Raw genomic sequence first — 14,715 nt, 5'->3', positions numbered from 1 at the left:
ACATACTCTGTAATTCAAATTATTATTATTATTATTATTATTATTATTATTATATTTACATTTATTTTTCGCGTTTTATTTTCATCAAAAATGTTAAATACTGCTGTATTTAGTTTAAATATAACAGGTTAGAGTGCATGCAGTTATATACCCTGTATGCAGCGTTTGACGAAAATGCTTTCTGAAGCCTCGAGGTGTATTACTGTTTACAGATCTCAGAAAAGCGCCGAGCAGAAAAACGGTATGTTAGGGTGAAATACCAGTCCGTTTGGGTGCCATAAAAGCTGAGAGTAAGGATGCATGCTATACAGTAGTGGTGGGTTGTCTTACAGATTTCTGGCAGCTTGAACGTTTATTTTGTATGGTTATTCCGACAGTGATATTTTTCAGCACAACAGCAAAATCGACACTGTTACTTACCATTCACAATTTAGCTTTCAGTGTAGCTTGATTTCGTGACACGTGCAGTACTAAAGTTTCGTTCAGGTCAATGTCATGATAAAGATGTATTTGTTGTTTTATTTGATGTAAAAATGGATGACTGTAACGAGGTGTGACAGTGTGGGAAAACTTCAATTAAAACATTTCCGACATTCGAATTTTGAGGAGAAGCAAATGATATTTTCTCGGGACAGACCAGTGATTAAATTAACAGCGGTTGCATTTCACATAAACGAATAAATAAATATACTGGTAGTCCACAGAATTACATTTTGAATGTTAAACAATGTAACTTTATTCTTTATTATTATAATAATAAGAGCAATAGCAATAGTAATAATAATAATAATAATAATAATAATAATAATAAGAATAATAATAATAATAGTAGTAGTAATAATAGCAATAATAATAAAAAAGAATGGTGTCTAGCTACGCCCAATTTCTTGAGAGAAATAAAAGTAATTGCATACTGCATGCCTTGATGTTGATTTCACGCTTCGCCACTCATGCTCCTACTGGAGTGACATCTCACATCTTTATCAGCAGTAGAGATGGGTAAAAAAAGTTGGAACAGTTTTTTTGAAACTGTTCACAATTCAAACTGTTCGTGATATAACCTATTCCAACTGTTCCAAAGGATGTTACACTGCTCCAGTGATCACTTTAACGTTCCACATGGTTCCAAGAGATAAACAGTTCAATTTCTAAACAGTTTTCCTCTTCTTTGCTGTCTGCAAAGGCCACGTGTAGCGCTATCATTGACCTCCAATCGAAAGTAAGATATAATAGGTCCATGTTCCATACGGCCTTCGTGCAACAGTAGCCTATGTAGGATCGCGCAATTTAATTGTACAAATCAAATTCCCTAATAAATCAACTAATTATTAGCTGTCCATTCATGGAGAATATGTTCATGGTGCTCTGACATAGTGTTAATTATTAATATACCGCGAAAAATATCATCGGCTAATGTCATCGTTATTAAGCGCTCCTAGGGTTATAGGCGTTATTTTTACTAAAATCGAATTATTTTGAATTGTAGTTATTTACTGTAACCTTAACAGTAACCTACGAAAACTATTTTTCGTTATCATAATACACTGAACAGGTGATTTAAAGACGATTCAAGGGCCTTGAAACATGTTCCCAAGCAGATGAGAGGTTGAAACAGTTGGAACACTTGGAACAGTCGGCACTGATGTTGTAAACATATTCCTATGAAACTGTTATTTTGAAACAGCTTCTTTCATGAAACAGTTACAGTCGAAACTATTTCTTAAAAAGAACAGTTTATCCCATCTCTAATCAGCAGTACCTTACCCCTTCGGCTTCTGTCCTCTGCTCTATCTGCTCTGCAAATTCCAAGCGCATGTGCACAACGAAATGTTTTGCCTTCAAACAATGGTCAGTGTTCGTGCGACGAGCAGTCTTAACTCTGCTCAAACTTGCTGCATCGTGCTGTACAACGTTTTTGCTTTTTTCTTAATAATGCTTAAACTTGCTTAATCGGTGCTATACACCGTTCCTGCACTTCCCTCAATTATGTTTAAACTTGCTTAAACATGCTGTATAGCGTTTTTATATCGTGCTAGATAAGTGTGCGGCATTCCTATATTTATAATTATTGAAAAAACATGTTTGAGCATGTTTCAGCAAAAACTTTTTCGGTTAAAGCAATTTTGCTAGATAAGTGTGCCTTAGGCTTCCGATTCATGGATCCCAGTCGGTTAAAATATAGGTAAATCGGTCCTAGTTCAGGTACATCACATGGCAAACACATCTTTCCAACTTTCTCCCCATGTCGGAAATACATTTATAAATATTTCTTCTGTTTCTAATAGCTTCATGGTGTATTCTTTTGTTTAATGAAGCATTTAAAATTTTGCACATTTTTATCAAGAATTTTTCCAAGCATCACTACTTTTTTCCCTTACTTGAGTGACTAACAACACCAACATCAAGTCTTAATTCAAGTATAAGGAAAATATACAGTTTATCTGAACCATGAAACGACATTGTTACAAACAGTCCCATGTCTTTATTTGTAAGCATTATGAGTCAAATATCAGTCATGAAACGGCCATGAAAAGCACACGTACCAGCATTATCCACGCTGAAAAATACTACGAAGAAAGGCAAAATCTCTCGCAAATACGTTAAATTCATGTTGAATTTACAAATTTTAAAGTAATAAGTAATTAATTCTTGCAATATAAAGTCGCCTCTATGAAGCAAATTCCTCTATTCTGTTTGCATATATAAGAGTTCAAAATGTTGGTAATTTTTTATGTCTCAATCAAGTAAGAACTTGAGAATGTCAACAAATAGTAATTTAAAGTTAACCTACTACACAGAAAACAAAAAGAAATACCTTGAAATACTAGAGAGCAAGAGGAAAATATGGATAACAAGTCTTCAACAATTGAGCTCCTAATATTAAAAAAAAAAAAGTCTTAATTCCAAGAAACTTGATATCTTCAAACTTCAAATATGAAACAAAAAATTTTATTAGTTCATCAATCATCATCTTCGACATCTACCATATTGTTAGATAATTTCTCAGTATATAAGAATGTATTTCCTCATATTTATTTTTATTTTTTATTTGATTAAGTTTCCTCAAATTAGAGGCTGCCATTAGATAAAGCATACAAAAACAATACGAGAACAAATAGATGATGAGAGATAACAGAGTCAGAAAAAAAGTAAACAAGTACACAAACAAACAAACAAAGAATGGCAATTTACAGAATAAAAAAAGTTACAAGTAAAGAAGCAATAAAAGCTAATAAGAAAAATAAAAATGATAATGGTGCGTCAGTTTTTTCAGTACACTGAATTAGAGTCCATATAGGTGGTTCCGTAAAAGTTTGACTGACTTTCTAATTATGAGGAGGGCCAGTTCATTCAGAAAAGATTTGTGCAGTCCTAGGGTCTTACAGAATTGAGAAGAGAAGTTACGTATAGTTCCTTTTGCTCCAAACATCAATCCCGTAACACTGATATCGTGAAGTTGGTATTTATCTTTATAATACGGGATGGTTGGAACGTAGATTGCTCGTTTCTCCTCATGTACGTCTTCAGGCTGTCCTTTGTACGTTTCAAACCTGATGGTGAGGTCGAATATCATACCCTGAGACAGGGATTCGCTAATGGCGATTATGTCAATGTTAATTAAAAGGTTCAGAATATTCTTTTTTACTAATTCCAAGTACTTGCCATACGTCATTCACCCTTATGAAGTCAGTTCTGTGGACCAATTTACCGACAGAGTCGTTACCCAAAGTACGCCATAGGAGGCAGGTCTACGCTACAGACGAGGGAATTCTGTTGGGATGCCACAGAGGAAGCTCCTGTGCTTACTGGACTACGGACTTGTCCAACACAAGTTTTAAATTGGGGGCACGCCGGGGTTCGAACTCGAGTTCACAATATAAGTCAAAGCGCGTTAGCCACTAAATCACCGTGGCGACTTAGGTTCAAAATATAACAATAGTTAATTGGAAGTTCATTAACAAACATCCGCACGACAATATTCTTAACATTTATTTTTAATTTTAAAATACCCATATTTTTAGAATATGCTCAATTTACCTCATTACAACTCGATACCAGTGGCGGCTCGTGAACTTGTGGATTGGGGGAGCTGCAGTAGATTTTGGTACATACAAATTTCACTTGTGATATCATTACTAATAAGTATAGGACTAATATAATTGCACTACATATCGAAAAATCAAAACTTCCAGACTTAATTGGGAGATTTCTGTGGCATTATTTTCCATAATCGCTAAAGAAAAACGAATACAATGGATTTTAGTCTGAATTTCAAATCGGCAGACACTCAACATGCAATCTACCAGTTCATCCTGAATTGTTTTAGAATTACCTTTAAACAGTGGCATGTTTCAAATGATTTTTGAGAGGCTCTTTTATATTACTTAAGAGCTGTAGCAACCTACGAAATACACCAGGGTTCTTCGAATCGTTTTTTCATCATGTCCCCTAAGGGGAAGTTCATATTGGCCACAAAATTTGATACAATTAATATTTTGTAAAATAATTTCACGATTTTTTCTCACTTCTTTATTATGTCTGAGAATGTTTGTCCTGTTCGCTTCATTTAATTGCGCAGCAATATTAGCTTTGCCTAACATAGCCAATGAAACAACATTTTTCAGGCGAGACTGCGAAGATTTGTGCTTTTTAATTTTTAGGGGCAAATGTCCTAAATCTGTCACACCACTCCTAGTCCACGCAGGATCACCACCGAAAAGGAGGCAAAGAAAACAAAATATAGTTTTTTTTTGTTCACATCCACGTAACCATAAATGCTTAGCGTAAATTTCATTGTTACACTTCCTTACATATATGCACTATTTCGGATGGATGAAGCTTGAGTAAGATTTAAGTCTGGTAACGGACGACCATTTAATTTCACTTCATTACATCAATCTTCTCCGCAAGGGAAAGTTGAGAAAAATAAAATTAATATTCTGTAATTCACACACACTCATGCTTGCACATTTGCACTGGTTAAGTTACAGTACTGAGACGTCACACCAAAGCAACACTCAGGTATGATGGTCAACAATTTTCTAAAACTGGAAAATAAGTCTCTTTCGTATTTTACGTGCTATATCAAAAGGATTCTATTCGTGCAATCATTTTCAGTTACGGCAAATATTAGGTTCTGCTGGAGGCTGGATATATACGTAATAATAAGGCAAAAGAGAATATTAATTTCGTTATATTAACTCGATAAGATTCTACAACAATAAGTATGTGAAGAGAAAATAAAAATGTTGTCATTAAGTTTCAAGGGAATAGAGAATCCATTTGACGTAGCATTACAACAGCGGTGTGGGAGTGGAGGAAAGATCTTCCCTAGAATGGCCTGGCTCTGCAAGGCACTGCAGCGAAATATGGGTTTTAAACAGCGGCAGTTTCACTCTGCTTCCCTTCACCTCTCTACCCCCTGACCGAGCAAGACAGATTCTCTATGAGCTGTCTACCCTGCAGATACCAGGACGACTTTGAATGCAGTGTCAATTCCAGTACAGTCGACGCGCAAAAAGATTATGCATAAGATAATAGTACATATACCATGCCAAATGAAATATAAATCAATTTATCAATAAAAGCTGTAACAATTATTCTACAAATTAAAACAAATAGTATTTTTATTTTCCTGTCAAAGCAAGGAGTGCTGCAGCTCCGCAGCTCCTATGGACGAGCCGCCCCTGCTTGATACAATCTCTCTAAAGTCCCATTTTCTCTCAATATTACTGCGAATGATTCGTATGTTCTCGTGTTATGAATTTCACGTACGTTATATTGTTTACTGATGAAGGCTAATTGATTAGAAAAGTAATAATAATTTTTCAAAGCACTTGTTCCTAGTCTAAAGAAATCACCATATATCTGCTGAATCGAGTCAACAACAGGAATTCACTATTGTGTATGAAGAGGGATAATTACATCTATTGTTCTGGATAGTAGATTGGCAAAATGATTCATGTATAATTATTAAAAGAATGCATAAGGAAGTTGATGCCTGAGTTCCCATTTAGTGCAATTAATAATGTTTCTAATGTGATCGTGCTCCGTCCTGTTATAATTATAATTCAAATGCTCCGAATTTCTTGTCAAAAATTGATAGACATGAAGTTTATTTGAAAATTTTATTATTTAGGGTCTGAAGTGAGCTGAACTATGTAGTATAGTTTAATGGTGGGTGCAAGAGAACCATATCAAGATAATTCGTATCATACGGTCATAAATTTGGAGTTCCAACAAGAAAACAGGAAATTTCTGTACTAGTTTTACAGATTTTACGGTGTCAATTTTACTGTACTTCATTTCAAACTATAATTTAATTGTGTACTTTAATTTTATCCTAATATTTTTGCTTTATTGCAGATTTTCGTTGTTTTATATTGTAAATCATATCATTAACTGTACATTTTAATTTATGTGAATAATTTTCTTGTAAGACATTTCTATATATCACACCTGATATATATTTATTTATTAATGGTACCTTCTTGGTATCACTTGTGAGGTTCAGACCTGTCTTCGGACAGTAGTTGACTAAAAAAAAAAAAAAACAAACACACACACACAGAGAAAAAACAAGCACACACGCTTATCATTATAAAATTCATTTGCAGAAGGAAAAGTTACATTGGTTCTCAAATCAAATTTCTGCGCATTTAAAGGACAAAACTAAAATTCTTTCAATAATTCATTATCATAATAACTGTTCTCTTTAAATTAACAAAGCATAGGCCTACAGTATTGGGCAATGGCTTTCGCAATACACGCTATGAAATGTTTCATATACAACAATTTTTATCTCGAAAAGGAAGTAAAAACGAGCAAAATTGTATTAGAATTTTTTGTTTGAAATATCTCAAAGAATAACCCCATAAAATAACGACATTACTTACCGTTATATAACAAAAATAACTAGATATAAACTATCCAAGAGATACATAACTTCAAAACACGAGTCCTAAGTTTCCAAAAACTCAAATTAATTTCGGATAAAGTGATGGCGGTGTCATTGTTGATTTATAGTCCAGAGAATTAGTCGTTGAATACAAGCAGAGAAAAAATCATTTTACGGAAATTAAATTTATACGTTCCATTGTAAAGCTGCCTCTTCGAGATTTACATAACAATGTCGACCTTAGAAACAAGATAAATTAACTCAACATCAATAAAAATAGAACTGTTACGAGTATATACAGTATTATGGATGTATGCAGACAGGCTATTAGAATTTCTCCAAAGTCACAAACTAAGGAAAAAACATAATGTGACACATCCAGGGAAAAGATAGTGTTATGTAGTCCTATTTTATTGATGTTGACTCGGACAATATTCTTTACAATGAAGCTGCCAATAACAATAATAATAAAATAATAACTTTGTAATATAGATTGATAGCCTCTTACTTCATATTATCACCCTCGGTTTCTTACGAGGTGGCTCAGCTGTCTCAACTTTCTTGGAGATCCCCCCCCCCCCCAATTGATACAATATACCGTATAATATATCGGTTTTTCATAAATGTATCGGTTTTTTTAATTGAATTTATTATTATTATTATTATTATTATTATTATTATTAACAAAAAATCCACAGTAGACAGCTTAGTTAATTCCCTAAGAGATGGCACAATGAAGATGGACAGTTGCGCAATTGTGCAACCTTTAAATGTCCAATCCAAGCAATATTTTGCTCTGATTGGCTGAATTGGAATTCGAAATCAAACTGTGTAATAACAATTAACATGCGGCACCAAATTGAAATACAACGAGTGCAAACGATGAGACTGAGACGCGCCGATGGGCGATTTATCTATAATAATGTTTTAGTATTCCACACGTTTGAGATGGGCAGGGCATGTAGCACGTATGGACGAATCCCGAAATGCATATAGAGTGTTAGTTGAAAGGCCGGAGGAATAAAGACCTTAGAGGAGGCCGAGACGTAGATGGGAAGATAATATTAAAATAGATTTGAGGGAGGTGGGATATGATGATAGAGACTGGATTAATCTTGCTCAGGATAGGGACCGATGGCTCTTGTGAGGGCGGCAATGAACCTCCGGGTTCCTTAAAAGCCAGTAAGTAAGTGTTAATTTAATATAAATTTCATAGTTTCAGTAATGGCGCCTCCAAAAAGAAGGGCTTGGAAATACTTCACAAGAGTGGAAAACAAACAGTTAAATGTGATTTGTGTTTGAAAGTTTTGAAAGTTGCTAATAACGCATCTAATATGTTTAACCATTTGAAACAAAAACATTTTCATCTTCTAAGAAGAACGTTACTGCAGAAAAAACTGAACATACATGTAAAAAGGTAAGTAGGCCTATTATAAATAATATTGTTTTCTTATAAGATTTTATGGGCACAAACCAATCTTTGTTGTGAAAAAATATACTACGTAGGTTATGAAATGTTAATGAATCCTTTTAATGACAATAGCCTGTTTCTTAAGTCGAAAATTAATTTTTCAGCTACCTGACGTAACTCAGTAAAGTGCAAATTTCAACTGACCGTGAACCCAGCCTGATGTCGAGCTCTATACTGTTGCAGGACTACCAAAGCAGAAGCCAGCTCTAGAACCACAATCCAAATCGTTGCCACAAATGTTAAGTGATATCTCTGCTTATAAATGTGAGTTGGAATATAATAATAATAATAATAATAATAATAATAATAATAATAACAATAACAACAATAATAATAATGATTCCGTAGATCTGTGAACCAGTGAGCCCAGAACTATTACGAGTAGACCACGAAACTTCACATAATATTCATATACAATTCATCTTAACTACAATTAATCTCCATTAATGAATTCCGGCGATTGTTCTCGAAAGAAAAAAGCATTTAATTATTTATTTGTAAGAAAGATAGCGGCCAAATTAAGTTAAAAAGGGCATCGCAACACCGGTGCTCCGCCGAGAATTCGTCATATACGTCTTACTGGACGTTTTCGTTCTATACCAGCATGTTTAGGACTTATTTTGAACTTTTATGTTAATCTAAAACCGGATTGTAGTCACCTAAATTAAATATTTAATTATTTTCGTGGCTTTAACTTTTAGAATACGTACGAAAAGCTGTCCCTGTCTCCTTGCCTTGGAAACTCCCTGTTGTGTTGTCGCCGCGGTCCGCGCCGAGGAATGGTTGCTTTAACAAAACTAGTTGCGGCGCTGCGGAGTTCACTCGTTCAGTTTCAGCGATACAGCGACTAAGCGGCAACACTCCAGAAGAATGGCAGACGCATCAGTAGCTCCAGTTCCTGCTTCAGCCCCGGCGCAGGCAGCGACGAAGAAGGCGAAATCTGCGGGGAAGAAGCCGCGGACTAAACCAGCACATCCCCCGACTAGTGAGATGGTGATCAACGCGATCAAGTCTCTGAAGGAGAGAGGAGGATCGTCACTTCAGGCCATCAAGAAGTACATCTCCGCCAACTACAAGGTCGACTCCGAGAAATTGGCGCCTTTCATCAAGAAGTACCTGAAGTCCGGCGTAGCGTCAGGAGAGCTGGTGCAGACCAAGGGGAAAGGTGCCTCCGGCTCCTTCAAGCTGCCTTCCTCCGCCAAACCCGAGAAGGCCGCTGCTACGAAGGCACCCGCCCGGGCCAGGGGTTCCGGACCGAAAGCCAAGCAGCCCACAAAGGCTAAGGTTGCCAAGTCTCCCAAGAAGGCAGCCTCTAAGAAGTCTGAGAAGAAGCCGGCTGCACCGAAGGCGAAGAAGTCCCTGGCCAAGACCAAGAAGGCGTCTAAAGTGCCCACTAAGAAGCCCAAGGCGCCCCGCCCGAAGAAGGTGATGAAGGCGAAGTCTTCTAAGAAAGCCAGCTCAAAGAAGTGAACAACTCCTGGAGCATCGACCTCGTCATGAGGCAAACGGTCCTTATGAGGGCCAACATTTGTTTCATAATCAGAGCAGAGATAGACTTCATAATACCTATTTCCCATTGCTACCTTGTACGACGATCTCTTGCAGCTAGTCCCAAAGATGAAGTGAACAACTGGAGCATCGACCTTGGCACGAGGTAACAAACTGTCCTTAATGAGGGCCAACATTTGTTTCATAATCAGCAGAGATAGACTTCATAATTAGTGATGGAGGAAATAAATACCGATATGTTGATATTGCAAACCTAATTTCGATAAACGCTACTTATCGCGGAAAAGATATCGCTATTCCGTAAGCAAATTGCATTTTGAGGCGTATATTTACTGTATTCCAATAACATTACTTAAGTTTTCATATTCCATTTTACCATTGAAGTTAACATAAGTCAAAAGCGTAAATGTAAAATTGTAACAATAAATAATACATTTTCAATACCATATGATGTAGGTCCTACCTAAATCGAAATTATAGTGGAGGCAAGGAAGCTTAAATGATAGTGGGGAAAAAGTTAGTTATCTCTACATGGTTGAGTATTTGATATTGGAACACGATTCAATTAATCTACTGTTATATAGGATTCAATCCAGAACACATATAATGCTCTTTTCTACCTAACAACGTATCATTTTTAAATGTAAGTAAACAGAACTTTTAATTCTTTTTTAAATGTAAGTGAACAGTACTTAAAATGTTACAAGTTTTAACAAACTTGATTTGATACAATCCTTCTATAGTAACTTCCCATTGCAAGTTATTGTTACACTCCAACATTCCAAACAACAATGGTGATAATTATAGGGATAGAGTTTTTATGCACTGAAAGATATAATAAGAAAACAGAATGTCAGCACTAGGTTGTGCATAGAAATCATAGACGTAAACAAATGTTACATTGGTATGAAATCCTTGTTTCTCTTTCCATTTCAGAATATAGAAATAAAAGTTTTGATATCCGTTTTGAGGTCAGACGGTTTCCTTAGAGGGTGGGAATTACTCCTGGCTTGGAGAACATTAATAACAATATCAAAACAGTAGTAGATAAATCTCCCGTTTGTTTCACGTTCGCACACGCTGCATTTAGAATTTGGTGCTGCATATTAAACAGTTTGAATTCGAATTCCAGTCCAGCCAATTAGAACAAGATATTGAGTGAGGTTGCACAATTATGTAACTGTACACCTTCAGTAGCGCCATCTCTCGGGAATTATCGGAGTTGTCTAGTGTGAATTTTGTTGTTGTTGATAATGATAATAATTCCACAAAAAAAAAAAATCGATAAATTTATGAGAAAACAGATATATTATACGATATATTGAATCAAAATTTCGATATCGCTATATCGAAAAGAAAATATCTGTATTATTTCGTAAAAACCGCTATATCGTTCCCATCTCTACTCACTGCAAGCTTGTACAACAATCCGGCGAAGGCGAAGTCTCCTAAGAAAGCCAGCCCAAAGAAGTGAACAACTGGAGCATCGAACTCGGCATGAGGTCATAAACGGTCCTTATGAGGGCCAACATTTGTTTCATAATCAGAGCAATGTCGACTTAAATACCTTATTTCCCACTGCTACCTTGTACGATAATCCCTTGCAGTTAGTCCCAAAGATGAAGTGAACAACTCCTCCTGGAGCATCGACCTCGGCATGAGGTCATAAACGGTCCTTATGAGGGCCAACATTTGTTTCATAATCAGACCAAGGTCGACTTCATTTCCCCACTGCTACCTTGTACGACAATCACTTGCAGCTAGTCTCCCACCGCCGGCTGCCTGCTCCCGCCTCATTGGTCGCTGCAGTCCCGCGTTATGTTGTTCCTCACGATACGCGAAGTCTGACGTTTGTCTCGCGGTGTATAGGGCAGCCCCGATGCTAGGATGCGCGTTCGATGCTCCGGTGCCGGTGCGGCCTACTTTGCTGTTGAAAGGAGAATTATTGCCACTGAAGACCTCGCTAGTATTCCTTTCTGTTGCAGTAACAACTTGTAACATAGCGCAAACGTTTGCAGATGGCTCCATATTTAATTTATTGAATATCTTAATGAGTGAACACATGTGCAATCGACGAAGTCTGAACATATATATATATATATATATATATATATATATATATATATATAACAAAATTGTAAAATGAAACAGCAGAGGTCTTTAAAGGCGATATAATCGTTTCCAGATTGAAAACAGGGCGGAAATTTATTTGCAATTTTTAAAGACAATAAAATAATTATTCATTGTTTTGGTTAGCCTACATTTAGGTTGGTCAGAAAGGTCACGGTTTCGGGTATTGCATAGGCGTAGACTACATCCAGTAACGGGAAAGCGCTCCAACACTTTCGTTACTGTGGGTTCCAGGATTGTAAAATGGGCGATTTATTGCAATTTAAGCTATGAAAGGCAATCGGCGAATAATAAAATCATCAAGTTTTTGAACCGCTCTCTAGGCTACCTCAAAGATTGAAATACTCGTATTATTCATAGATTTTCAGATTTTTTTTTAATTGGAAGTCACTGTTCATTGTTAAGATTATCGTTGCAACATGCTTCCAGTTTAATCTCTTCGTCTGTGTATTCTATGACCAATATCTTACATTGTGACATATTTTCATACGATCGTAGAATACGTTATCGTTCGCTGTTCGTTTGCTTTACATATTTTTATTGCGATATTCTTGCTGCTGATAATTATAACATTAATGAGAAAATACGGCAAATATGAGAAACAATATCGCAAAGCCTGGGGGAATTTTCTGGACTTAGAGATAAATTGAAAGCCTTCACATATAATAATTTAGTGCATAGGCGTTATTAATGACTATTACACTTTTACTACGTCACACTACTTTTGACCAATAAAACGGTACGAAAGGACGTCTTTCAACCAATCATGGCTGCTTATCGCACAATTTTATCGCATCCCTAGCATTTGTTTAATTTTATCGCTTCCCTAGCATTTGTTTATTTTTATCACTACCCTAGCATTTGTTTCTTTGATTGCCAACATTTCAAAATGCACTGGTCTGGACGTCAAAAAAATAGAAAATTGCAAACCACTCCAGTCGATGCACAGCAGTTTCAAATATGACTCATTGGCATCCAAGAACAAGAATTAATAAAGCTATGCATCTTCCCTGAAACCTTATTTACAAATAAATGAAAAGCACCATTCGGAAATCCTGAATAAGTTGAGTAATACACCATTTATATCAACGAGTTCACTTCTTTTATGCACACGTCCAATATAACATCAACTGAACCACCAACCACTAAAACATTCTAACCTGAAAATTGTACTTTCAATAATTATTCCTTTTAAAATTATTCATGTTTATTTTTTATGTCCTAATCTTTAATTTAAACTTTTCTTGTTTATTTCATCATCTCTAATTAAAACTTTTCTAACACTTGTTTATATTACTTAGGTTATGTTATAGCTTCTGCTATATGATATTATGGATAGTCACGTATCAGAGATTGTTTAATACTAAGATTTATTGAAAATCATCTGTCAAGTGACGTTGATTACTGGGATCCGGATGATTGAAGTAGAATGCAACTGTTTTAATAAAAATTAAATTGAATCAACAAAGCCTTCTTGACTACTAACCGTCCATACAGTTCAATGAAGATTCCATATTTGGTACAACTGATAACAAGAAAATAGCTAATCATAACACACTACTGCCATCTAACGTAATGTTGAGATGGTACAATAATACATTTGAAGACAGTTGTATTTTCGTAAGTCAATATTTTATTGTATTGGAGCACTTCGTTACTTCCAATCTTTATATACTTTCTTCTAATCGTGTAATACCCAATTAAATCCCACTCGAGTTTTGATTTTCTCTAGATAAATCAAAACCTCTAGTGAGATTAGGCCTACTTTCGATTATATTGTAGACAGTTTTATAGCATTATCATCAATTTTAATGTATTGCATCCGAAACTCTAAATTAGTACATTGAAAGGGCAAATTTTTAGACTACATGTTTTTCCTTTTACATATTTGCAATGTAGTAAACTCTCTGATTTTTTAAAAAAATCGGAAGTCACTGTTGTTCAGTATAAAGATTATCGTTGCAACATGCTTTAAAATTCATTCCTTTCATTTCTGTATTCTGTGACCAATATCTTACATTGTGATGTTATAAGATCGCATAATACGTTATCGTTTGCTGTTTGTTTTATGTACGTATTTTATTGCGGTATTATTGCTGTGCTAGTGTTAACTGCTAATAATACTTACTTACTGGCGTTTAAGGAACCCGGATGTTCATTCCCGCCCTCACATAAGCCCACCATTGGTTCCTATCCTCAGCAAGATTAATCCAGTCTCTATCATCATATCCCACATCCCTCAAATCTATTTTAATATTATCTTCCCATCTACATCTCGGCCACCCTAAAGGTCTTTTTCCCTCCGGCCTTCCAACTAACACTCTATATGCAAGTCTAGATTCGCCCATACATGCTACATGCCCTGCCCATCTCAAACGTCTGGATTTAATATTCCTAATTATGTCAGGTGAAGAATACAATGCGTGCAGTTCTGCGTTGTGTAACTTTCTCCATTCTCCTGTTACTTCATCCCTCTTAGCCCCAAATATTTTCCTAGGCACCTTATTCTCAAACACCCTTAACTTATGTTCCTCTCTCAAAGTGAGAGTCTAAGTTTCACAACCATACAGAACAACTGGTAATATAAATGTTTTATAAATTCGAACTTTCAGATTTTTTTGACAACAGACCGGATGATAAAAGCTTCTCAACCGAATAATAACAAGCATTTCCCATATTTATTTTGTTTTTAATTTCTTCCCGAGTA

At 35.7% G+C, this 14,715-nt stretch overlaps 2 protein-coding genes across 2 annotated transcripts in view; one reads left to right on the top strand and one right to left on the bottom strand.

Annotated features, from left to right (window-relative positions):
* The window catches only part of LOC138691404 (opioid-binding protein/cell adhesion molecule homolog), a 1,391,213-nt gene that overhangs the window by 679,076 nt on the left and 697,422 nt on the right, over positions 1 to 14,715 (bottom strand). The window lies entirely within an intron of this gene.
* On the top strand, positions 9,207 to 10,098 carry LOC138691200 (histone H1-like). Its single transcript, XM_069812986.1, has one exon. It carries the CDS (start codon positions 9,240 to 9,242, stop codon positions 9,837 to 9,839), a length of 600 nt encoding a protein of 199 aa, XP_069669087.1. The 5' UTR covers positions 9,207 to 9,239; the 3' UTR covers positions 9,840 to 10,098.

Source organism: Periplaneta americana, chromosome 16 (assembly GCF_040183065.1).
Source record: "Periplaneta americana isolate PAMFEO1 chromosome 16, P.americana_PAMFEO1_priV1, whole genome shotgun sequence".
NCBI classification, from domain to species: Eukaryota; Metazoa; Arthropoda; class Insecta; order Blattodea; family Blattidae; genus Periplaneta; species Periplaneta americana.
This window is presented reverse-complemented; position numbering and strand designations above follow the sequence as displayed.